General features: G+C 53.0%; 10 protein-coding genes across 10 annotated transcripts in view; 4 read left to right on the forward strand and 6 right to left on the reverse strand.

Annotated features, from left to right (window-relative positions):
* Window positions 1–247, reverse strand: part of GGTG_12254 (hypothetical protein) — a gene marked incomplete at its 5' end in the record, with an annotated part of 1,483 nt that extends 1,236 nt beyond the window's left edge. The window contains one exon of the mRNA XM_009230151.1: window positions 227–247. Coding sequence (XP_009228415.1) covers window positions 227–247 — 21 coding nt within the window. The remainder of the gene's footprint in view (window positions 1–226) is intronic.
* Window positions 248–974: 727 nt separating this feature from the next.
* On the forward strand, window positions 975–1,820 carry GGTG_12255 (hypothetical protein; the record flags this gene model as incomplete). Its single annotated transcript, XM_009230152.1, has 4 exons — window positions 975–1,045; window positions 1,144–1,181; window positions 1,551–1,619; window positions 1,681–1,820. 4 exons carry the CDS (start codon window positions 975–977, stop codon window positions 1,818–1,820), a joined length of 318 nt encoding a protein of 105 aa, XP_009228416.1.
* A 464-nt stretch (window positions 1,821–2,284) lies between these two features.
* Window positions 2,285–3,350, forward strand: GGTG_12256 (hypothetical protein; the record flags this gene model as incomplete). The annotated part of the gene is made up of 4 exons (XM_009230153.1): window positions 2,285–2,353; window positions 2,445–2,464; window positions 2,830–2,986; window positions 3,222–3,350. The coding sequence occupies 4 exons, from the start codon at window positions 2,285–2,287 to the stop codon at window positions 3,348–3,350; spliced, it is 375 nt and encodes a 124-aa protein (XP_009228417.1).
* Window positions 3,351–4,264: 914 nt separating this feature from the next.
* On the reverse strand, window positions 4,265–6,047 carry GGTG_12257 (hypothetical protein; the record flags this gene model as incomplete). The annotated part of the gene is made up of 6 exons (XM_009230154.1): window positions 4,265–4,444; window positions 4,573–4,676; window positions 5,020–5,035; window positions 5,220–5,227; window positions 5,306–5,388; window positions 5,977–6,047. 6 exons carry the CDS (start codon window positions 6,045–6,047, stop codon window positions 4,265–4,267), a joined length of 462 nt encoding a protein of 153 aa, XP_009228418.1.
* Window positions 6,048–8,754: 2,707 nt separating this feature from the next.
* Window positions 8,755–11,250, forward strand: GGTG_12258 (hypothetical protein). The gene is made up of 2 exons (XM_009230155.1): window positions 8,755–10,145; window positions 10,225–11,250. Exons 1-2 carry the CDS (start codon window positions 9,309–9,311, stop codon window positions 10,795–10,797), a joined length of 1,410 nt encoding a protein of 469 aa, XP_009228419.1. The 5' UTR covers window positions 8,755–9,308; the 3' UTR covers window positions 10,798–11,250.
* On the reverse strand, window positions 11,011–12,943 carry GGTG_12259 (hypothetical protein). Its single transcript, XM_009230156.1, has 2 exons — window positions 11,504–12,943; window positions 11,011–11,400 (listed from the first exon to the last, which is right to left on the reverse strand). The coding sequence occupies exons 1-2, from the start codon at window positions 12,864–12,866 to the stop codon at window positions 11,315–11,317; spliced, it is 1,449 nt and encodes a 482-aa protein (XP_009228420.1). The 5' UTR covers window positions 12,867–12,943; the 3' UTR covers window positions 11,011–11,314.
* Window positions 12,944–13,178: 235 nt separating this feature from the next.
* GGTG_12260 (hypothetical protein) lies at window positions 13,179–15,379 on the reverse strand. The gene is made up of 2 exons (XM_009230157.1): window positions 14,510–15,379; window positions 13,179–14,438 (listed from the first exon to the last, which is right to left on the reverse strand). The coding sequence occupies exons 1-2, from the start codon at window positions 14,969–14,971 to the stop codon at window positions 13,407–13,409; spliced, it is 1,494 nt and encodes a 497-aa protein (XP_009228421.1). The 5' UTR covers window positions 14,972–15,379; the 3' UTR covers window positions 13,179–13,406.
* Window positions 15,380–15,400: 21 nt separating this feature from the next.
* GGTG_12261 (hypothetical protein) lies at window positions 15,401–19,054 on the forward strand. The gene is made up of 5 exons (XM_009230158.1): window positions 15,401–16,565; window positions 16,633–16,863; window positions 16,930–17,464; window positions 17,537–17,839; window positions 17,912–19,054. The coding sequence occupies exons 1-5, from the start codon at window positions 15,936–15,938 to the stop codon at window positions 17,986–17,988; spliced, it is 1,776 nt and encodes a 591-aa protein (XP_009228422.1). The 5' UTR covers window positions 15,401–15,935; the 3' UTR covers window positions 17,989–19,054.
* On the reverse strand, window positions 18,058–19,311 carry GGTG_12262 (hypothetical protein; the record flags this gene model as incomplete). Its single annotated transcript, XM_009230159.1, has 4 exons — window positions 19,034–19,311; window positions 18,735–18,909; window positions 18,466–18,636; window positions 18,058–18,336 (listed from the first exon to the last, which is right to left on the reverse strand). Exons 1-4 carry the CDS (start codon window positions 19,303–19,305, stop codon window positions 18,058–18,060), a joined length of 897 nt encoding a protein of 298 aa, XP_009228423.1. The 5' UTR covers window positions 19,306–19,311.
* A 172-nt stretch (window positions 19,312–19,483) lies between these two features.
* Window positions 19,484–22,484, reverse strand: GGTG_12263 (hypothetical protein). The gene is made up of 2 exons (XM_009230160.1): window positions 22,044–22,484; window positions 19,484–21,968 (listed from the first exon to the last, which is right to left on the reverse strand). Exons 1-2 carry the CDS (start codon window positions 22,217–22,219, stop codon window positions 19,811–19,813), a joined length of 2,334 nt encoding a protein of 777 aa, XP_009228424.1. The 5' UTR covers window positions 22,220–22,484; the 3' UTR covers window positions 19,484–19,810.
* Window positions 22,485–22,641: the final 157 nt, after the last annotated feature.

Consider the following 22,641-nt stretch of genomic DNA (forward strand, 5'->3'; position numbering starts at 1 on the left):
TTAAAAGTTAACCTACTTTGCACCCACCCTGCACCGTTATTTTTTTGGTTTAATTTTAATTAAAAAGTAATTTACTTTGCACTTACCTTGCACCGTTATTTTTTAGCAATTATTTTTAAAAGCAAAAGAAAAGGACCATTTTTTTGCAATTGCAAATAGCTTTATTTTTTTAAAATTTAAATTTTTAACATTACTTTAACTAATACAATTTATTTATAACGGTTACCGGGAACTTCCCGTTCCGCATTTTGGCGCTAATTTTTTATTGCTGCTCCTAAATTTTGGTACAATTAAAGCCTTTCGGAAAAGGAAAAACGATAATAATAACGCCAAGCAACGTTAAGCTTAAAAGTTAGGACCTTTAAAAGGAAACGATTGGTGCAATTGTTAAATAAACTTTTTAACCTTTTCGTTGGAAGCTTTTTACGAAAGCACGTTAAAGGTGGCAAAGGGCTTAAGGATTTCGTTACGTTATTTGCGGCGCTCGTAATCCTGGATGCGGAAAGGCGTAACAGTATTTTTGGCGATACGGATATTGTTTAAAAAAAAGGGCACGTTAAATATAATACCGTCGAAAAATTTAACCTTCGAAATAGCAACGTATATTAAGCCAAATTGGAAATTTTTAGCAAAAATATCGAAGATAGCGATATTAAAGGTTATGCTTTGTAACTTGTGGATAGTAATAACGTACGACACCGTAACAAAGAATTGTACTTTATTGCAAGCCGTATTTCTTTTTTAAAAATTTCGAAAAATTCGGAAAATAAGCATAACGTCGGCCGGAATGCTAGGGTTTTTAAAAAAGCAAAAAAGGCCGTTGTATTTATTAACTTGCACCAAAAAAAAAGGGAGGCGTAACGCAAAGGTCGATAATGCAAAGGGCCCAGGCAATATCCCAAACGTAACCGGAAGTACCGTTAACAAGGCCAGCTTTGGTCCAAAAGTTGTCCGTAATCATTATTCGAGCCTTAATGCATAAAAGTAAGGCATTGTGCAAATTGCCGGCGTCCCGGGACTCGACGGCCTCGGCCTTTTGGTTAATGTTATTAGTACGGACTTAAATTACAAGCTTATCGAAGTGCTTTAAATGCGTAAAATTATACTTTTTAATTAGTGCGTTAATTAAATAAATGCGAATAGCCTTATTAAAGCGAACAATTTCGGCAAGCCGGAAACGGGTAAAAATACGGGTCGATAAAACTTCCCAGTTACGGCGGGAAAGCGTATTGTTTCGCAAACCTTTAAGGGCGGTACAAAAGTTAAAAGCGTTGGTATCGTTTCCAATTTGGCGCATAAGTTAAATAAGCTTAACAATTTTGTTAAATTCGAAATAAGCGTTGCGTTTTGCCATTTCGGGGAAAGTGCGGAAGTTAGTTTTAAAAAAGTACAAAGCTTTTTGCATAACGAAAAGCAATTGGAAAAAGTTTTTTATTAATACGACGTTGCGGCCGCTAAAAGGGAAATTTAGCTTTTTAAAAATTTAACGCATGCGGCGGTCGATAAGGTTTAAAATAACAATACTTATTATCGACTTTTTGTCCAAAAAGATGTACTTAACGTTTTTTATGCCGTTGCGGATTTCGGCGGCCCTTTGTGCAATAAAATCGTTTACAAAGGTATTGGCATGGGATTAAACCGGCAAACGAAGGAAAAAATGGATCGTAATACCGTTAATAGCATTAGCTATTACGCTAATCGGTGCAATACGCTTAATAATGTTTTGGTTAATGTTACGAACAATATTAAAAACGCGAAAGTTAAAACAAATAAAGTTAAAAACAAAAATTTTGCCCGTGCCTTTACGTTTATTAATTTAAAAAAGCAATTAATGCTTACGCTAACGACGGCGGGTAAAAAAGTAACGGTTAAAATCGACGGCCAATACTTAATAGTTAACGATTTGGTCGTAATATAATCGTTATTGCGGGTTTAACTGGTTTAAAGCGGATAGCGAAACGGTATTATTAATTTCCAAATTACTTTGCCGGAATTCTTTCCAATAAAACCAACGTTAAAAAAAAAGATTTGCATAGCGGCCAACGTAAAGCTGCCAATCCTTTGCTAGGTTAAAACTTTTGTTGCTAAATATTTCGATATTTTTAACTTTAAAATTTCGGAAAGGGAGTTCGGCAGCAAAATAAGCCCAATCGGTACGTATAAAATCCGCCGGGTTATTAACGGTTTCGGGGTTATTTTCGAATTCGTCGTTAACGCTTTTAAATTTATTTTCGTCGATGCAAATATAGCCATCTTTGTTATAAATAAGGCAATTGGCCCGGCAATGCTTGTATGCTTTAAAAAAAGTATTAAAAGTTTCGCTAAATACGGTTTTAAAAGCGTTAAGCGTAAAGTAAAAATGGTACAGCATTAATTTAACCTTGCAATAATCCTTTTGCTTGGGGTTATTATTCAAATCGATACGTTTGTACTTCGGAAAATAGTTTAATACGCAAAGTTTAACGTAAAAACCAAAAAAAAACCACGGTATACGCTTGTAATTTATTTTCGTAAAAAACGTAAAGTACGTAAGGTTTGGCTAATCCTTTCGGTCCATATACTTTTGGTATAATTTGCGGATAGCAATAACCTCGTTGTAATTAGCGCTAATTATAGCGGCGTTTTGGTTAGGATTAAAAGGACGGCAATTAACCAATTAAAAAACGTGGTTGCATTGGATTAAAAAAAAACCGAATTGGTAATAACACATTTTTATAGCAGGCCAATTTCGTTCGGCCACCAATTTATTTATTATTTTAGCAACGAAAGATACCAAAGGTTAAATGTGCGAAATTTTAAAGATAACGCCCTTTATAATTTTTTTAAAAGGAAACGTTTGTATTTCCGCTTTGGAAACGTATTTAGCGATATAATTAAGCATATTTTTAAGCGAAATGCAAAGGTTTGCATCCGTATTGGCCGTTTACGCCAAAGTTACGCCGCGTATATATTAATTTATACGCTCGTTGTTGGGGCGGGCACCGTTGTATGTTAAGTAGCTAGGGTTAAGCGTATTGGTAAGGTAAGCGGTAAGGTAAAGGGCACGAAAGTAATGGAAGCGACAATTTTTTGTAGCAGCGGGGGCCGGAAGCTAATACTCGGCAATAAAGCCCGGAAGCTAACCCTTAATAGCAGCAACGGGCCGGCGCTTCGGTACCTTTTTTTTCCGCATACAGTACGTAGCGTTGCATTAATGCCGTTAAATTCGGTTGGTAATGCAGGAAAAGGATTTAAAGGTAAGCTACAAATCGTTAAATTTAAAGTTAATATCGTACTTTAAAGGATTGTCCTCGTTAAGCGGTAAAATACGGCCAAGCTTTATATTTTCGGCGGTAACGTGCATGCTTTAAAACTTTGTAAAGTGCTTTTTGCTTCCCTTTGCTTTTATTAAAGTAACGTTGGGAGCGTTGGTTATTTAAAACAAGCCGTGGATGTAAAGGTTATTACGGCTTTGCCATTCGTAACGAAATTAATAGCCCAAAAATTTAAACCGCTTTATTAAATACTTTTCGAAAAAAAATTTAAACCGGCGATAAAAATGGTAAGCGGCGATTTAAAGGTAAGCTCGAAGGTTTTTACGGGCAATCTTTTATTTAACGGCATTATTACTTCGTTTTTAATTGTAATAGCGAAGCATAACCTTGGCCAAAAAGTGCTAGTGCAAATTGGCCGTTAAAAACGTTATAAAAAGGTGGGAACAACCGAAAGCATAGCACAAAGCATTTAGCTTTCGGCTTTTCCCTTTCCAAAAAAGGCGGGTGCTTGTTATTGTTAATTTTGTCCTTCGATAAAAAGTAAGGAAAAAAGGGAACGCCCGCTTTATGCTTGCTTGTTTGTACTTTTAATGGTCGCGGGCTTATAATATTTACCCGCAAATGGTAAAAAAAATACCGGTGCACGCTAAAACGCTTCGAAAACTTTTGGACTTACCAAACCGCGACGTAATGTAAAGGGGAAATAACGTAATAATAAGGAAAAGTATTGCTTTAAACATGCTAAAAGGATAGGAAAATGTTAATTTACCTTTTAAAATATTAACGGAACGGACGATAAAGTTAAGCAAAGCTTGGCCTTTAGCGGTATCCCCGTTAAAAGCCTTTTTTAATTAATTTACGCTATCGAATTTGTAGCGGGTGCCAGTACGGTTAACGAAAAAGTTGCTTTTTTTATTAATTTGGGCCTTTATTATAACGTTAAAAGCAACGTATCGAAAGCGGGGGTGGTTTGCAAAACGCCCGTTATGCTAATGTAAAGCATGTTGCACTTAAGCTGCGAAATTAACCTCCCGCAAGCAAAGGAAGGTATATTTACCGGTTCCGTAAAGCATTAGTAAAAGAAAGGCTAGGCTTATTAAAGCGACGCGATGGTTAAAATCGTTAATAAGCGTAAATTTAACGGCGGGCAAAAAAAAAACGTTATTTCCAACGGGGCGTTTTAAAAAGCGCTAAAAACTTGCAATACGTACTAAGACGGCGGCAAGGTCGCCGGCTTCGCGGAATATTTGGGCCCAAAATCGATCGAAATTTCGTTAGTTGCTTATAAAGTTAAAAGCAGCAACGTTTTTTCGCTTACCTTTTGCGTTTGCGCAAATTGTTGCTTGGAAAGCTTTATAATCAATTTCGTTAACGTTAACGTACACAAATTAATCCCGCACGTTATCGTTTTTAAGCAAAAACCTTAAAAATTTTTCGTTAATTTTTAAATTTTTGTAGCCAGGTTAATTAGCCATTAACCAAACGAGCTAAGCTTAAACAACGTAACGCCGGACTTTAAAATCCCTTTTAAAGATACGGAATATGTAGCTATTGTCGATAAGAGTAAAAGGCTCGGCATTTGCACGGCCTTTTCGACCTTAACTTCGATTTCAACCCCGATTTCGACCAGCGTTTGCAAAGCCATTAGCAAAAAGGCCGCTAACAAAAGGGATAAAGCGGAAAATAATAACGCCAACGTTCCGAAAAAAAAAAGGGAATTTGTTGTACAAAGCGCTTGTATCGCGTTGGAAGCAAATGGTATAACTTTGGTACTTTAATTGCTATTTACGCACAAAAAAAGCGTTAATATAAATGTAAACTTTAAATATTATTTACTTTTCGATTTTTGTTAAAGTGCCGAAGTTTTTAAATTTTTGCGGTACGTTTTTAAAATGCATGTAATTTTCGTTGGAAAATAAAAAAAAAGGTTAATAAATTAGCCGGCGTTTTTGCAACGGCAATTACCGCAAACGCTATTGCAAACGTTAAGGTTAAACCATTTGCGTTAATAACGAAAGCACTTCTTTTAAATAAAATTGCCGTTTACGAACCAACGGAAATTGCGTATCCATTTAAGCTTATAATTATTAACGCATTGTTATTAAAGGTTATTTGTAAAAAAAGGCTCGGGATCCTTTAAGTAAAGTGCGGGCTCGTTCTTTTGTTTAACTTTAACGTTAAATTCGGAAGCAACAAAGCGACCACCTCGTTAAACCGCTTAATTACTTGCAAAAAGGCTACGAAATAACGCTTGTAAAAAAAAAAGGTCGTAAAAAAAAGTTTCGTTGCTGCGGAACAAATATTCGGAAAAAGGTAAAGGTATTATTTGCAAAATTGCAAACGGTTTTTGCGAAAAAAGTACAAATTAAAAGCGGCAAGGTTCAGGTTAAAAAGCGTTATAAAAATTACCAAATTTTTGTTACTTTTGTTCCTATCGACGTTAACGTTCTTCGAGTATTCGCTAAACCTTGTTACGGTCGAATAAAAAAAGAATTGAAAGGTTTAAATTTGTTATAAAGCGTTTTAATAATTACGTAAGTAAAATTTCTTTACCAATACGACGGTAAATTCGGTATTTGCGTTAAATAGTAGCACGACGGCTTTGTGCCCGTTGTATAAACGCAAAAGCATTAAGATCCATATTACGGGGGAAAGGAACGGTCGAAGGCTTTAGCAAGAAAAGTAGCGGTTAGGACGTAGGTGCCGGCCGGAAGGCAGGTACCGGTAAACCTCCCGCCGGAATAAAAGGTTGGTTACTTTTATTAATTTTTTGCCAAATAAAAAAGCGAGCATTTCGGTTAAACAATGCAAAATCTTTTGTGCGGGCCTTTTTGGGACCTAAAAAAATACGGTTAAAATTATTAACGGCATTCCGGAAATTGCTGCCGGCCTTTTTAACAAAGCTTTATCGAAAGCGATATGCCAAGCAATTGGCAGTATATTTGGTACCCCGAACAAGCTTAAATTTAGCAAAAGGTTTAATTTTTTTATAAGTATGGCATTGTTTCGTTTCGGTTGGAAGAGGAAGGGGGTTAAAAGGATCGGGAAAATTGGCCATGGTCGCAACCTGCAATTTGCAGCTTTTGCACCCCGTATATATTAGCAATCCGTCCAAAAAAAGCATTAATTAACGCGAAAAAGCCTAAATATTTTATTAATCGATTCGGTTTGATGCAATTTAATAGCGCTATCGAAATTTAAAAAAAAAGCGTGCAGGCGGTTACCAACGGTAAAGGAGTTGCAAATAAAAATCGATTTTTTTTGGCGGGGTAAAAAAAAGCGCGGCATTAATTGTAGGCGTTTAATAAAGCACGGAACGAAAGCACGTATTTTTAGCCCCATTATTTTAAATAGCAATAAGCGGTAAACGGGCGGTAAAAAGTAAATTTAGCAATAAATTTAATTGCTTTAAAATATAAGCCCCGCCTAAAGCATTAATTAAGGGCTAAAACATTAAGCCAAATTTTGCGATAATTAACGATAAAATTAATTGCAGCAACGTCGCCGCTACCAATTTGCATTAATCGCTTTAATTAATTAAACAAATAAATTTAATTATAATTTTTTTATTTAAATTTTTAACTTTTAGGGCGTAATTTCCGGGGGAAACCCTTTGGACCTTTTTTTTTTTTGCGAAGGGCTTTTTTTTTGCGGAAGGCTTTTTTTTTGCAAAGGGCTTTTTTTTTGCGAAAGGCTGCCATTACGCCCCCGCCCGCTACCGCATTGTTTAAAATTAAAATTAACCAATTTTAAGCAAGGATAGTTAGATTTTCGTGCGTAAATTGGCTACAAGCCATTTAAGCTACGGATTGTATCCCGAATAGGAAAAACCTTTGTTAACAATTTTGTTAAATTACCCCGGTAAAGAACAGCTACGCCCTCCGCGCACCAAAACCTTGTTTTCACCTGCTTACTTCCCCTCGCTGCGCTCCGTCCGGTAGGTGGCGGTGTTAGCAGGGTTTTGGTGCACGTCGGGCTTCGCTGAACAACCGAGGTGCAGGAAATTGAACACAGGTGAGGGGATTGTGCTGTAAGAATGAAAGCTCCATTCCAGATCGACTGGCACGATTCGGCACCCAGACCCGCCGACGACCATCAACTTCAGTTCCATTCCATGCCAACGCCTTAACGAGCTGTTCCTTTTTCGGTTACGTTATCACGTTATCTAGCTCGGGGAAGGCTTGAGACCCTGTTGCCCTTCCAAACTTTGGCGGCACTAGCGGCTACATGCGTACAGTGCATTCCCGCCGACTGGGGACTTTGAACTGTTCTGCAAAAACCTAAAAACCAGGGGCGTGCTCGACGCCGCTTTCCAGGCATTCTTCACTTTCCAACGTCGTGAAATAATGAGAAAATTTCAACAAATCTACTGCCAACGAGGAAGTACGACTACATCATCTTCCCCTGAGCCGGTCGATCGTTTCGTACTTGCCGACTATATTGTATACCCCACTTGGATTTTGGATCAAGTGCCAACAAACCCTACCCCATATACACAAGAGAATCTACAAAACCACACCTTGCAGGTCTCTTCATGCCGCTAAAAAGCTTAAAGATGGCTCGCTTTTCCGCGTCTGATAGGCATGGCTATAAGCATAGCACTCTGGCAAGTTTCTCGTTCCATCTTCCATACTTTCCTTTTCTTTTTGGCTTCTTCCAAACAAGAACAATGTCGTCCTGTGTTATTTTACCAGGCCCAAGGGCAGAACGGTGCAGTGCGTTGGCTGTATGGGGCGGATATTCTCTCTATCTTTTTCCATTGCGGACAAGTCGTCTGCGTGTTATCCCGGAGAGCTGCGGTATGGGGAGAGCTTACCGATAACCAGGTTGGAGTGTCTTCAAAAGAGGCACATGAGAGGCAGGTTTCCTCTCGCCAGGTGCACAGTCATGGCCAAGGAGCTCACGAGATGCTGTCGTCTTTCATATGGAGACTCTAGATTCGTGCCATGCGTGCACGACTGGGCATGCCTCCTATAGGGTAATGGTACAATAGCCGCGCTCTTGGCGGGCGAGGGACCCATTACCCGGCAGGTGTCAGGCGGGCGGCGACGCTGTGGCAGAGGTTGGCACGCGTGATTGTTGGAGCGTGAGGTTTGGAACTGGACGGGCAATATGTGGTTCAGCTCAGCTCCACTGGGCCGGCATGACTTTCACCGAGGACGCGGACTGCGGACGCCGGCAGGGAACAATGCAGAACGGAGTCGCAGGCACCATCACTCCTCGCTGACGGACGCCTCAGATCTCCCTTGCGGCCAGAGTCACGCACTATCACGCGAGTGGTTGTTACAGTGCCGTTTGTCACGGCAGGCTTGCGGGTGATCCTTATATTCAGAGACGGTTGGGAGGAAAATCGACATCTTCTTTTACCGGCAGTTGCTTGGCGTTTCTTTTCCCTGGGCGGTCTCTGGAAGCAGAGCGACGGCTACCATGGGACGCGTGCTGAGCCGACTTGCTTCTCTTCCCTGTTTTCCTGTTTCCACATTTACGCGTTGCGGATCCCGTTTGCCGCGTGCAGTTGCGAGCGACGCGAAATATTTCCTCCCGCTGCGTTGCGGTTGGCAAACAGTCAAAACAGAAAACAGTCAGCCCGACCAGAAAAAAGTCAGGTCAACCAACGCAGGGCGGTAGCAACGCGTCGGCGAAACTCACCCGTCTTGGCTGTCCCGTCTTGGCTGTCCCGAACAGTGGTCGGTAATTCCGCACCCGGCTTTTCTATTTATTGGGTCTTGGCCTGCCTTCGTTTTATTTCAACCGCCTCGCCCGACATCCTCGCGACCTTCAGGCAGCTGCACGCGACATCCCACATGCCGACAAGCCTTGGTCCAAAAGCCCAGACGTGATTGGAATTGGCTACGGATGCGACGGAATCACGGACGTCCCCAAATCGCGGTGCGCGGCAGTAGCCTGGCTGCTGGGCTGCATGATTCTGCAGCTACCACGACCACGAACACGACCACGACGAGGATCAGGACCAGAGCACCGCAGCCGCCCACTCGAACTTCGTCTGTCCAGGCCGCGGCTGGGTAGTATCCCCTCAGCGGCCTCGCCAACGGAATGCTGCCAACCTCACTCTACGGGACCGCCGACGCGCGGGGTCACGCGGTGCCCAGCCCGGCCTACGACGCGTGGCTGTCGGAGCTGCCAGAGCCCGTTAGCCCCGGCGAGCGTTTTGAGCGCGAGCTCCAGTCGTACCCGACCGGGGTCATGCGCGGCGCCAAGCGCAAGCGGGGTGACTTCCGCACGGATGCCACCGAGCGCCAGCGGAGCGACTTCCCCACCGACGCCGCCGAGCCAGACGAGAACCGCCACGAGAACCGCCCGGCCACCTCTGCCTCCTTCACCTTCTCCCGCCGCCTGTCCTCCATGTTCCAGCCCCCCCACCACCAAGAACCACCCGCCGCCGCCATGGACTCCCGCCGCTGGAGCCTCAGCTTCCGCCCCTTGAGCAGGGCGTCCATCTCGGCCGAGCCCGGCTGCGGGGGACAGCAGCCCCCGAGAGCGCACTCACGCCTCAGCGGCATATTCCGACCGGACCCGCCCCTGTCCTTGGCGGATGCGCCACCCAGGGTTTTGGCGCTCGAGGACGGCACGACTGGGGACTACCGGCTTCAGGTCGCGTTTGTCGGCGACGCCACGGTCGGGAAGACGAGCCTGATCAGGCGCTTCCTGTACAACCACTACGTCGACAGGGAATACAACCCGACCAACAAGGACCTGCACGTCGCGCTCATGCCCTCGGAGGCGGGCGTGCCGTGCCGGGTCGAGATGCACGACTGCGGCGGTGGCCAGGAGGAGAGCGAGATCAGCCACCTGACGCGGTGCTGGTGGGACGCCGTCGTCATTTGCTTTTCGGTGGGCGACGCGACGACCCTGAGTGCGTGTTTGAACCGCGTGAGTGCCAACACATCTTCTTCCTCCCGTTCTCCGCTCCCCCGCCTTTGCACCCTGCTGACCTGCACGCATCATCAAGTGGGTTGCTGACGCCCGCCAAAACGCCGAGGGGGTCCCCATCATCCTCGCCGGCCTCAAGTCGGACCGCCGCACGCCAACCCTGCAGCTGTCCTTTCTCCAGGAGAACGAGGTCGTCAGCCGCCAGCAGGCCGAGCAGGCCGCGCGGGCAATCGGCGCCGACAGCTACGTCGAGTGCTCGGCACGAAACAACGAAAAGGTCACGGACCTCTTCAGGACTATCATCACCACCGCCCTACCCAGGGTCATGGAGAATGCCAAGCGCGCGGCAGACAGGAGCCACGGGAAGCGGCGGAAGCCCAGCGTGCTGTATGGCACCGGCCGCGTGCTGCGTGGGCTTCTGCGATCCGCTAGCCACCGGCGGCCGTCCACGGCTAGCAACGCGACTCCGCCGAGCAGCAGAGGCGGTCGTGCCGACGACGGCGCCGCTATGGTGCACTACGATCACATCAACGCCCACACGGCCGTGAACAGGACCGACACTCTGAATGGTAGCAGCACAGTGAACGGCTACGGAGCGGTCAATGGCGGCAGCACTCTCAACGGCAGCTACGAATTCTTCAAGGCTAGGTAGTGATGCAGCAGTACCACAGCAGGCTGCCTCTCGACTTGCTACCGCCACGACACCTCGTCTCCCCTTTTGTTGCCAGTTTTCTTTTTCTTCACTTCTGTGACAACCCAATTTGATGTCATCTTCAACGAGATGCATTCTTGTTCTTGTACGGGCTTGGCTTGTCGTATTGTCTAACGTTCAGGGCACGGAAAGCCGTCCCTGCAGCGGGAGTATTGCTCCATTCGATATTGATATTTTCCGCGCTTCCCACATTATTGTCCCTTCGCCTGAGGAGTTTCACGGTATCCAAAACGGCCTTACTGCAACACAGGCTGAGAAGGGACTGCGGGGGTTTGACGAGTAAACGATGTCATGTACTATTACCTTGTTTCTTATGCCCCTAGGTTTACCCTGAATCACAGCGGAGCCATGTGTTATACGAATTAACTCAAATAGGGGTTGCCTCTTGATGGGATTCTGGCGGATTCCTTGCCTGCTTGTGAAAGTATGCCAAGTTACCCGTGAGATAGACCGAGATTCAGGCTCCACCGCAGGATGTATTGCGGCATCCGTCCATCCACTTTAGGCCGCAGTCATAGCAGAACTCGTAGGAGCACATTGTGCCTGGGATGTTTAGAAGTACACACCTGGTCAGTGCAGCACCAGGGGGGAGGGGGATTGGGGGAGCTACACGAAACAACAAGAAAAAAAAAAGGCAACATCTTACAGGTTATGTGCGAACAGCCCTTGTTCTTCTCGATCGGCCACCGGCACCCAGGGCACCGCTTCGTGGTCTGAAATATGGTGGCCTCGGTCAGCCGCAGCTCCCTGCCGCGCTGCGCGGCCCGGCGGCGCGCCTCGTGCACCAGCCGCGCGCGCTCCGCCCTCTCGCGCCCTTCGCGCGTGTCCTCGTCTTCCTCCTCCTCCTCCTCCTCCCTAGCACCACCGCCGCCGCCGCCGCCGTCCGGGTCGGCGAGCAGGCCGTCGTACTCCGCGCACGTCAACCCTTCGTGCCAGGTCACGTCGTGCGCGACGCAAAAGCCGGCGCCGCACCGCACGCACTCGGCCCGCCCGCTCCCGCTCTCGCTCCCGCTACCACACGCCTGCCCGGACCCGCACCCCGCGGCGGGGCACCAGCGGAACCCGGGGGCGGCTGCGGCGGCCACGGCGCGGAACGACAGGGCCTGGTAGCGGGCGCGGTCGGGCGGGTCGGCGAAGAGCTGGACGTCGTCGTAGGCGAGCGGGGCGGCGCACTCGGGGCAGCGCACGGAGCCGCCGCCGCCGCCGTTGGTGTTGTTGTTTTTGGTGTTGTAGTCCCACAACTGGAGCCGCGCGGCCAGGTCGGCGGCGATGGAGGCGGCGACGCAGCGCAGGCAGGCGCGCGGCGGGTGGGCGCACCGGCGCGTCACGGCCAGCGCGGGGAAGCGCGAGGCCGGGAGGGTGTCGGCGCACACGACGCAGTCGCGCGGCCCGCCGGTGAGGAGCGCGGCGGGGACGCGCGTGTGGGTGACGACGGGGGCGGCCGAGGGGTGGAGCTGCTGGTAGCGCTGGCCGAAGCCGCGGTCGTCGGCGGGGATGGTGGGGAGGTCGGCCGAGGGTTGGGATGATGATGATGGTGGGATGGTGCGGATGTAGGCGAGCGTCATGGAGCGCTCTTTGGCGGCGATGGCGGCGAGGTAGGGGTTGTTTGGCGGCGGCGGGCTCGGGCCGCGGTTGCGGGCCGGAGGTGCTGGGCCGGCTGGGGGGTTGCTGGTCGCCGCGCCCTGTAACGGGGGTATGGCGGCCGAGACGGCTGGGTCCAAGCTGTGGTCCAGGATGGACGGGTGAGTGGGCAGGTATCCCCGGAATGGTGCGGCTTCGTTGCGGAGCAGGTCCTGTGGCTGCTGCTGCTGCTGCTCGTGTACATGCTTGCGGGCGAGCAGCAGCCGCTTCAGCTTCGACTGCTGCATGGTTGCCCGTGGGTTTAGACTGGTAAATCTCGGCTGCCTGGTTGCTCTGGAGGTGGTTGAAAGTGGTAGTGAGCAAGTTGTATTATTATCTGAGCAGGTCATCCAGAACAGGGCTACCCACAATCCACACAAGTCCAGCATACTGATCACGAGAGCTAGCGACCTAAAAGGCAGGGCAGGCGACCAGTGAGACGAAACTGAAAGGCGCTGCTGCAGGCATGCAAACTGCGTGTTTTCAGCACGGCCGGGTTTCGTGTTGCCTGAGCTGAGCCTATGGGAGGCCTGGCCGTCTTCCCACTTTAGGCTGCAGTAGGCTACACCGCAGCTCTCCCGTGGGTGTAAGGTAGGGCTGATTTCTTTGGTAGTGGCACCAGAAACATCGCGGTAGCGATCGAAGGACGGTTTTTTCTTCTTCATCGACGAGACGCAACAATATGCATTGGAGACTAGCAATTGCCGAATTTGGACGTTTGACATCAGTACCTGAAAAGTCACCCATCTAGGTATAGGCATAGATCCATGACATCTCCAATTAATAAATGTTATGCAATGGCTGCTTGTAGCCATTTTGATATCTTCGGTACTGTCCAGAAAGATGCAGGTACATCAGCAGAAAGGTCACGACCCCTCCGCAGCCGCCGGCGGTTCTGGCGCCTTCTTGACCGCCGGCAAGCTGAACCCCTAACTTATACCACCACCAAAGAAGCCCAGCATACCGCCCTGCCGACCGGAGCCGGACGCCAGGGATAGCTGGGCCAGCAGCGTCTTGTCGCCGCCGCGGATGAAGGCCTCCCGCTTCTCTCGAGTGCCCCACGCCACCAGCATCTGCTGCCTGCACACGAGCGCCGGCTCCTTGACCATGTCGCGCTGGCCGACCTGACGCACGTACACGGCGGGCGTCAGCGCCAGGACGGTCCTGAGCTCTCCCTGCTGCTGCTGGTGCGGGTCCGCCGAGGCGCCGCCGTCCGCCGCCATCTTTGCGCGCGTGACCGTCTTCCTGTTCTGCAACATGTTCCTGCACTCGAGCCGCTCCAGCGACGGGAGCAGGTCCGGCGACGTGACGAGGCCGCCGCCCTCCTTCTTGGCGCAGTGCACGTAGTAGCCGTCCAGCGTGGTGTAGAAGTGGTGCGTCGACACCAGCAGCTTCTCGTGCAGGGCGATGGCGGGCCGGACGCACCCGTCGCGCAGCATGGCGCGCGCGGCGTCGGCCCGGGCCCGGGCGCCCGGCTCCGGGTGGTGGGGCAGGAAGACGCGGAAGAGGGAGGCGAGCTCGTCGGCCAGCGCGGCCTCGGCGGCGGCGCGCTCGGCTGGGTACTGGTTGGGGTCGGCCATGAGGGCGCCCAGGGCCTCGGCGCGCCAGTTGCGGATGGCGAGCTGGTCGCGGCGCGGCTCGACGTGCGTGGCCATGGCGTTCTCGATGGCCGCCACAGCGGCGACGTGGGCCGGGCGGACGCCGTACAGGGTGGTCTGGAAAACCCGCTCGTTGAGGTGGCGCATCACCATGGCGATGAGCACGTCCAGGTCCGTGTCCGGGTAGCAGGCGGCCTGGGCCAGGTCTGGCTGCTGGTACATGTGCTTCAGGATGCCCGACCATGTCGTGGGGTGCTTGCGCGCCCGCATCAGCGTCTCCTTGCGCAGCGCGTCCGAGTCCAGCGTAGGCTCGACTAACCGCTCGACGCAGTCGCTGACACGGGTGAAGAGCAGCTCCCAGTCCTGGAGGGAGAAGAGCATGCTTGTTAGCGGTATGGGCAGGCCACGGGAGGGTCGTGCAGCACGCTACTTACATTGGCGACTTCCTCGGGAGTGATTTCACGTCGGTATGGCTGCAGAGAGAAGATGTGGGATCGCGACTCTTCGAGCTCAGCCCGGAGCTTGGTGACCTCTGCTTCGAGCGTGTGGACGTGGGAGGCCAGCTCGCCAATGGTGCCCTTGGGAATTTCACATGGCGGTGGTGTTTGTTGTTCAGATACCCCCTCGGCCACCTCGGCCGCTCTCGCCCTCTGGGTCTCGTGTTCCAATTGTTGGCGGAGAGCCTCGTTCTCGCGGAGGAGCACCTCAAAGTCTCTGCTTGTCATTTCCTGGCGGTCGTTTCGGGCGCTAGGAACTTTAAGGGGCTGGCTGGGCGAAAGACTGCTGGCCCGCGGGCGGGACTCGTTCTCAACGCCTTCCATCAAGTGTCCTTCGCCATGGTGTTCGCGCAGGGAGTCTTCCTCCGCGCCTGTTGGGCTATGCTGGGAGCGAGCCATGGCATTTCCCCGTCTACTAGTTGGAGTTGGGCTGCCCAACGATGGGGGTGGATGAGTTGTCTTCGCCTCCCGAGTGTGACGTGAGTGTCGGCCCAGGCAGATTGTGGGTGTACAAGCACATGCCCGCACTCACAGACCCTCCTGCAACGAGGGAGGTAGGTCCATTGGGCATTGGGCGTGGGCAAACAGCAAGGGACAGTTTGGGCAGGCGTCCAATCAAACATGAAAGCCCCTGTTCTAGCTGAGATGGCACTTGAGCGTTGGTTTGTCTGGCCAAGTCCAGCGTGGAGCCCTGCCTAGAGGTGCCTGCCTAGAGGTCCCTGTAGGGCCACCCAAGCACCCCGCCACGCCACTGCTAAAGAGGTTCACATCGAAACGTCGGAATCGTGAACTCTGGGTTGCCTGTGCATATTGATGATGGATAAATGGGCCGTTCCCCAGGCAGCAGCGCGGCATTTTCAAACCTTGATGTAGAAAAAGAGAATGCAAAAGGCACGATCCACTGGGGCCAGCCACACTGAAAAGGGCACCTACGCATGGCGCTGCTGCAAGCCAATAATTCACAGCCGAGGTCAAGATGCAGCTGCACTTATGGAGACTATTGAGCACTTGTTTGCTTGGCTTGGCAGCCAGCCTGGCCACGGAGACCTGCAGCTAGCTCTGCTCACTTCTTGTCACACCGTCTAAAATGAGGGTAAGCCGTCGGGCCTGTGATGAAGCTGCAGGCAGCCACTACGCAAGCCATGCGGGGGAGTCCGTCCATGCGCATCCCAGCACGCCTGTCTCGAGCTGGTGAGGCTGATGGACACGCCTTTCTGCGCCTGAGCGACACCAGTCTCCAAGATACAACACTCTGGGTACCTCAGCCTCGACAGCTTCCCATCCATATCGTTGCCACCTCCTCACCAGCAAACAGCCAGACGCTCGCTTCCCAAGCACCGCCCGCCCAGCCTAACTCGCCATCATGGATTTTGAAAATCTCAGGATCAAGGACCGCAAGATCATCGTCGGCATCGACTTTGGTACCACGTACTCGGGCGTCGCCTGGGCCGAGACGCAGCGGCCGGACCGCCGCGACCCCATCACGACGTGGCCCATCAGCCGCGCCACGCGCGAGGGCGAGAGCTCCGAGAAAGTCCCGACGCGGCTGCGCTACGACGGCGACGAGATACAATGGGGCTTCTCCATCCCGCCGTCGGCACCCCAGCGCGAGGTCCTCGAGTGGTTCAAGCTCGACCTCGACCCGGCTCTGCAGTCCATGGGCGACGCCGTGACCAAGGACGCCGCCTCGCGCAGCGGCCGCACCACCGACGAGCTGGTGGCCGACTACCTGTCCGCCCTGGGCGACCATCTCATGTACACGCTCCGCGAGAAGCTGGGCGAGGACGTCATCAAGAATACCCCGCTCGAGTTCGTCGTCACCGTCCCGGCCATCTGGAGCGACCTGGCCAAGGATAAGACCAGGCAGGCCTGCCTGAAGGCCTCGGGACTGCAGGCTGTATCGAAAGCGCCGATCCATCTGGTGTCAGAGCCTGAGGCGGCAGCCATGTATGCCCTGCACGGACTGGACCCCCATGGCCTGAACGTGGGCGACGTGAGTTTTTATCGTGACCTTTGTATCCTCTGGTTACATTTCGCCGCAACTAACAATATTTTAACAGTCGTTCGTGATATGTGATGCCGGAGGAGGTACAGTCGACCTTATCACGTACACCATCACAAAACTCAAGCCCATCCTCGAAGTCCAGGAGGCCGCCCCTGGGAGTGGAGCGCTATGTGGCTCAACTTTCCTAAACCTGCGATTTTCCAACTTTCTAAAGGCAAAGCTGGGCCACCTGGAAGGGTTCGACGACGAACTTCTTAGTGAAGCCATGGACAAGTTCGAGAAGACGGTAAGTTGAAGCGAAGATCGACTTTGGGAGAAAAACGTGCCACTCACGTTCAAAACCAAACCACAGGTCAAGCGGCAGTTCAGCATCACGGCCAGCCCAGATGACACGTTCGCCATACCCGTGGGCGGGCTCGCCAACAACCGAGAGCTGGGCATCAGCCGCGGCCGCTACTCGCTCAAGGCGACGGACCTGCAGACCATCTTCGAGCCCGTGGTGCTCGAGGTCATCAAGCTGGTGCGCCAGCAGATGGCCGCCTCCAAGGTCGACGTGCGCGCCGTGCTGCTGGTCGGCGGGTTCGGTGCCTCCAACTACCTCAAGGGCCGCCTCAGGAACGCCCTGCTTCAAACTACTAGCCCCGCCGGCGGCGCACAGCCCATCGAGGTCCTGCAGCCCGCCAACGCCTGGCTCGCCGTCGTGCAGGGCGCCGTCATGAAGGGCCTCGCGCTCAGCGCCCCCGACCAGCTCACCATGGTCAAGGTGCGGAACCGCAGGGCGCGCAAGTCGTACGGCACCGAGTGGCGGTCGCGCTACGACGAGACCAAGCACGGCAACGTCGCGGACAAGCGCCATTGGTGCGGCCTGGACGGGTGCTACAAGATCTGTGAGTAGTTCGCCCGAGGAAACAGGAGAAATGGAACAGGCCGACTAACACGCCCCAAACCAAAACCACCAGACACTATGGAGTGGTTCATGCGCACGGGCGACGCCGTGTCGGAGAATGAGCCCTTCTGCACGCGCTTCATCTGGACCGGGGCCGTGTCGGCGGGCCGCATCCGCAAGGTGCGCATGGAGATCTACGGCGACGTGGGCGGCGGTGAGTTCGGCCGCGAGGCGCCCATCTGCCGCGACGACCAGGTCGCGCTAGTCTGCCACGTCGAGGCGGACCTGAGCCACATCCCCGAGGATATGCTCAAGCGGCGCACGGGGTCCGACGGTAACGAGTACTACGACCTCGAGTGCAAGATTGAGGCTCTCTGTGAGTTCTCCTTTTTTTTTCCTGTCTCTTTTTCCCTTTTAGGCTTGGCTGACATGGTTGCATTTTTTGTAGATTTGTCGGCGTCGACGCAGTACACACTGATTTACAACAACCAGAGGTACAACTCTGTCACGGCGGAATATGTATAGTAAACATCAAGTCGCGCCCGCCCGCTGCTGGGCAATAAAACCAGGATACCGGACAAGGCCCGCCGTCCCTCACGACCTGAACTTCTTGCTGGCCTCGCTGAAGCTCATCCCCTTCCCAATGGCCTCGGCCATCTTGGTGTCGGCCTCGACCTGCGCCGCCATGAGCGGTAGCGCCCGCTCCGCCAGCTCGCGCGGCAGCGCCACGACGCCGTTGAGGTCGCCGATCAGGTAATCGCCGGGGTTTATGGTCGCGTCCTGCTCGTCCGTGGCCAGCCTCACGGGCACGTTGACGGCCGCGACCTTGAGCAGCTCGGCCGGCGGCGCGGTGCCGACGTCTCTGGCAAAGATCTGTGTGTGTGTGGTTTTTTTCATGTCACTTTGTGTTTTTTTTTCTCCAGCCAGAAACGTGTGTGTACGCTCGGAAATCTCGTGGTAGTCAGTCAGTCAGTTAGGGGGAAAAGGTGCGGCGCAGCTTACCGGATACCCCAGGTCCCGCTGCTCCTGCAGGTCCCGGAACCGGCCGTCGATGACGGACCCGACGGCGCCGCTGGCCCGCGCCCGCGTCGACATGAGGCCGCCGTAGACGGCGTTGGGCGTCCGGGGCGGGCAGGAAACGAAGATTACGGCGCCCTGTGGGACGGAGTCGATCTGGTGATTTATCATGGTGTCATCAGCTTCTCTTTTTTTTTGTCTCTCTTTCCTCTCACAAAGAGTTGCCAAGGTTAAAAAGCAGCTTCCTCCCATACATAGTGAGTCGGGTGCTTCGGAGCCGGGTCCTCGTTGGGCACGTATTTGACCGTGTACGCCGGCCCGACGATCTTGGTCGGCCCGTCCTGGCGTTGCGGCGACCAGAGGGTAAGGCCCGAGAGGAAGCCGCCGTTGCGGACCTTGAGCTTACACAGCGCATCCGAGACGTCGCATCTTTTTTTTTTTGGTTCAACCCCAAAGTGTTTTCTCAGATGTTAGTTCCTTTGTGCAATGTGTGTATTTGTTGTGTTCCACAACCATCAGCAAGAATATGGCCGATCAGAGACTCCTTCCCTACGTTGTGTACTGCCGCAGCGCCCTCACTATCAGGTCCGGCGACAGCGCTGCCATGCTGGTCTTCAAGCCTCGGCGGTGGTCCGAGGTGTGCTTGCGTATGCCCAGGCGCGGAAGCAGAGACGGTCTTATTGTTCGCAGCAGGAGCCTCGTGAGCCACAAGCTGTATGAGATGCGGTGGAGGAAGGATGAGGAGTTTGTAATGTCTCGAGCTGCAGCTCCGCTAATGATGTCAGTTTGTTTGGCATCTGATAGCGGGGCGGGCAGTTCCTGCATGCTCGCTCTGGCAGGGCGGGGGTGGAACCGAAAGTAACCGGCCCGGCTGGACGGAACGGCGACTCGACCAGGGTGATGGCGTCTATTCTGGCCGCTTCACTGTCCATAGCTTGACAGGCACAGATCACGATCAAACCACAGGGTACAGAGCGAGTAACATGATCAATTCATATACAAAGGGACGCATCCTGGTCGCTATTGTCCCCTTTTCACGCTCATTCGTGCCACCTATTTCCACACCGACCTGCTGACTGATGCAGCTCCCTATTTTGCCCTGACGGTCCAAGCCTTCGTCGTAAATCGTAGTAAAGATAAACGCCGTCGCCCAGTCGGTAATACATTACAAAGCCCTTGCCCTGCCATATGATATAAGATGGATAAGTGAAGGTGAAAGGAAAATGGCATGAAAATGACCTCTCGTGGAGGGATTTCCACCAAGACGAGAAAGTCACGGGCAGCTTTGCGGAGTAAAGTGAGCAAAACCTCGCCGAGTAGTCCAAACGGCTCATTGAAACACCGCACATCCAGACCTCGGCGCCCTAACCCGCCATTCGTCCATGGCGGTCGGGCTCTGGAGGACCTGGTCGCCCCCCGTGGCCCACTCATCCTTATACCTGCCCGTGAGCAGGACCCTGCACGCCTGCAAGCGGCCGTAGAGCTGCGTGTCGCCCTTTGAGCGCGGGCACGCCTCATCGATGAGGTCGAGCGCGCCCTTGCCGTCGGCGTCGCGCGCGTGCACGTTGGCCCCGCCCCGCTGCAGCAACAGCTGCAGCGCCGTCTTGCGGCCCAGACGCGCCGCCATCAGGAGCGCCGTCTCGCCGCGGGCGTTGCGCGCCTCCACCCGCGCCCCGCCGTCCGTGATGAGTAGTTGCAACATGGCTAGCAGGCTTCGGTTTCTGTCCTCGTCCTGGTCTGTCAGGTGCTGGATGAATGCCATGAGCGCCGTGTTGCCGCTGCGGTCGTAGTGGTTGGCGTCCATGCCCTGGAGCGCCAGCAGGCCTCGGAGGAATCCGAGCCGGCGCGCCATGGGGCCATCCGCGGCTGCCGTATTGGGGCTACCATCGACGCCATCTGCGTCCGTTTTGCCGGCTCCCCTCTGGTCGAACTTGCGCTTGGGCGGCCGGTAAGAGTTGAGCGTGCTGTGACGTTCCTGCAGCGTGTCCTTGTCTCCAAGAATGACCTCGGCCAGACAGTGCAGAGCGTTACGGCCACAGGCGTCTTCGACGGTCGGGTTGGTGTCAGCCGCCGTAACGGTCCGCAGAAGGCCCGCGTGATGCTGCGTGAACATGTCCATCTCCTGGATAGGCGAAGCGGCGCTGACCGGGGAGCCCACGACTTCTTCGGGCAGTGGAGACAGTGCCTGCGTGTGGCGGGGCCCCCCTGTCAAGCCGAATGAGGTGCCTTCGGCGATGGCGGGTTTTGTGTCGAAGGCATCGCGGCGCGGCAGGAAACTGGCGTCGCAGGTGCGCATAACGATAGACATAAGGGTGGGGTCAGAAACCATGGCTTGCATGTGATGGAAAAAGGTGCGGCCGTAGACGTCACACTGGGCGACAATAGCCGGACAAGCACCGCGGACGTAGAAGAGCAGCTGAAGCAGCGGGGCCGACTGGTCATCCAGGTTTTGGAACCACTCGTTCGACAAGACGTGCAGGAACGTCTGGCCTGCCGTGTTGGATGAGCACAGCTGTTCGGCTGTACATAGCCGAACCAACGTGAGCATATAGGCGCAGTCCACGAATTGGGCGAACAGGTGAAGCGGGGTGTTCCCGAAGCAGTCCCTGACACTAAAGTTGTCCGGCATCGGGTGGTGGAGGTACGCTTTGGCTGTTTCGGACAGATGGCCTGACGGCGTGACCCAGAAATCCGGCATATCTGAGAGACCATCAACAACTTCCTGCCACTTTGCCGGTTCGTGTTCACATGTGCTATAGACGGTGAAGAAGTCCCCAGGAAGCGGCTTCGTGTCGAGCCTGTCGTAGCCGCTGGCGCCACTCCTCTGGTAGTCAGCCCCAGTGTTCAGGGAGTTGACGAGGTTCGAGTCGCTGCCGATCGTGAACTGGCGTATCAGAGATGAGACGTGCTTGGCAAACGTAGTCGAGTTTATTGACATGCGGTTCTTGAGACTGCGGAGGCTGGGGGTGCTTGCTGTCGTCGAGGCGGAGAACATGGTGGTGGTGTGCTTCAGGGGCTTAGGGGCGAATCCAGAGGACTGATAGCTGGACTGCGACTCGACAAGCCCTGCGGGCGGCGACCCGTAGGCCACGCTGCCCTCGGCGGACCAGGCCGTATCGATGTGCAGCGGGGAAAGCTGCGACGGTGTTTGGGTGTGGCTGTACGGTGACGACGCCTCGAACGTAAAGGTGCCCTTGGAATCTGGCAAGTAGCGTTTCCCGCTGCCGAAGCCGATGGCCTCATCCAGCATCTCCGGGTCCGATACCGCACTGTGGCCCACACCACTGCTGGCACGGGATCTCGGTGTATCCGTAGCTGTGCCCTGTACCTCTGTCTGTGACAGCGGAGAGCGAGGGTTGCTCCCGCGCCGGCTGTTGGACGCTGAAAGACCGCCAATGCGCTCGTTCATCTCCTCGCGGTTTTCGGGGCGTAGGTACCGGGGGTCGTGGCCGAGCATGTTATGCAACGTCTTCTGGGCCGAGTTGGGGCTAAAAAGTCACGAGTGTGAGAACGAGCAGACGGAAAGGGTTATGCAGAGGAAGTGGACCAGAGCAATCACATACCCTGGCTTGAAGCCGACATCTTCCAGAACCTTGATGATCTTTTTGATTGGCAAAGTAGTAAACATGTACAGTCGCGCCAGCTTCCGGGATCGGGACTCGGTCCATTGAGGCGGGCGCCCAATCTTGGCCGGAGGCGGCGAGGGGTTGTTGTTGGGTGGCGGTAGAGGCGATTCCATTGTCCTAGTCGAGGCCAAGACGTGGGCTGTGGGGCCAGGCTACGAGCGAATCGACCAGCTAGCTATTCATGTGCCAGCTCGCGATGATGTATGCGAATGAAGGTCCAGGCAGCCCGCCCTAGGGCCGCTCTGATCTGGAGCTTGGTGGGGTGGTCTTATTTTAAATGAAAGTATGCCGCTGAGAGGCTCAGGGCAAGGGAGCGAGACCGCCGGGAGACGGATCATGTTGTGCGGATGTGTGTGTGAAGTGCTGGCGGGGAGGGGGCGCAGCGTGCCTGATGCCAGGTAAGGCTGCGGGCGGACCACGGGTGGATGAGTGCATGCACTGCACGCTGGGCGTTGTTGAAGGCACCGCACCAGGGTGGATTTACATGGACCGCAACGATACGGGAATGAGGCGCAGCAGCTTTCTGCACGGCGGC

Source organism: Gaeumannomyces tritici (genome assembly GCF_000145635.1).
Source record: "Gaeumannomyces tritici R3-111a-1 unplaced genomic scaffold supercont2.8, whole genome shotgun sequence".
NCBI classification, from domain to species: domain Eukaryota; kingdom Fungi; phylum Ascomycota; class Sordariomycetes; order Magnaporthales; family Magnaporthaceae; genus Gaeumannomyces; species Gaeumannomyces tritici.

What these genes read in the sequence shown, in the direction of transcription:
- GGTG_12258 (XM_009230155.1), top strand. Translation starts at nt 9,309, where the DNA reads ATGCTGCCAACCTCACTCTACGGGACCGCCGACGCGCGGGGTCACGCG. An exon ending in TGAGTGCGTGTTTGAACCGC is followed by an intron (nt 10,146 to 10,224) that starts GTGAGTGCCAAC and finishes CGCATCATCAAG; the next exon opens with TGGGTTGCTGACGCCCGCCA.
- GGTG_12259 (XM_009230156.1), bottom strand. Translation starts at nt 12,866, where the DNA reads ATGCTGGACTTGTGTGGATTGTGGGTAGCCCTGTTCTGGATGACCTGC. An exon ending in GGGCTGTTCGCACATAACCT is followed by an intron (nt 11,401 to 11,503) that starts GTAAGATGTTGC and finishes TAAACATCCCAG; the next exon opens with GCACAATGTGCTCCTACGAG.
- GGTG_12260 (XM_009230157.1), bottom strand. Translation starts at nt 14,971, where the DNA reads ATGGCTCGCTCCCAGCATAGCCCAACAGGCGCGGAGGAAGACTCCCTG. An exon ending in CTCCCGAGGAAGTCGCCAAT is followed by an intron (nt 14,439 to 14,509) that starts GTAAGTAGCGTG and finishes TTCTCCCTCCAG; the next exon opens with GACTGGGAGCTGCTCTTCAC.
- GGTG_12261 (XM_009230158.1), top strand. Translation starts at nt 15,936, where the DNA reads ATGGATTTTGAAAATCTCAGGATCAAGGACCGCAAGATCATCGTCGGC. An exon ending in ATGGCCTGAACGTGGGCGAC is followed by an intron (nt 16,566 to 16,632) that starts GTGAGTTTTTAT and finishes ATATTTTAACAG; the next exon opens with TCGTTCGTGATATGTGATGC. An exon ending in TGGACAAGTTCGAGAAGACG is followed by an intron (nt 16,864 to 16,929) that starts GTAAGTTGAAGC and finishes ACCAAACCACAG; the next exon opens with GTCAAGCGGCAGTTCAGCAT.
- GGTG_12263 (XM_009230160.1), bottom strand. Translation starts at nt 22,219, where the DNA reads ATGGAATCGCCTCTACCGCCACCCAACAACAACCCCTCGCCGCCTCCG. An exon ending in GATGTCGGCTTCAAGCCAGG is followed by an intron (nt 21,969 to 22,043) that starts GTATGTGATTGC and finishes GTGACTTTTTAG; the next exon opens with CCCCAACTCGGCCCAGAAGA.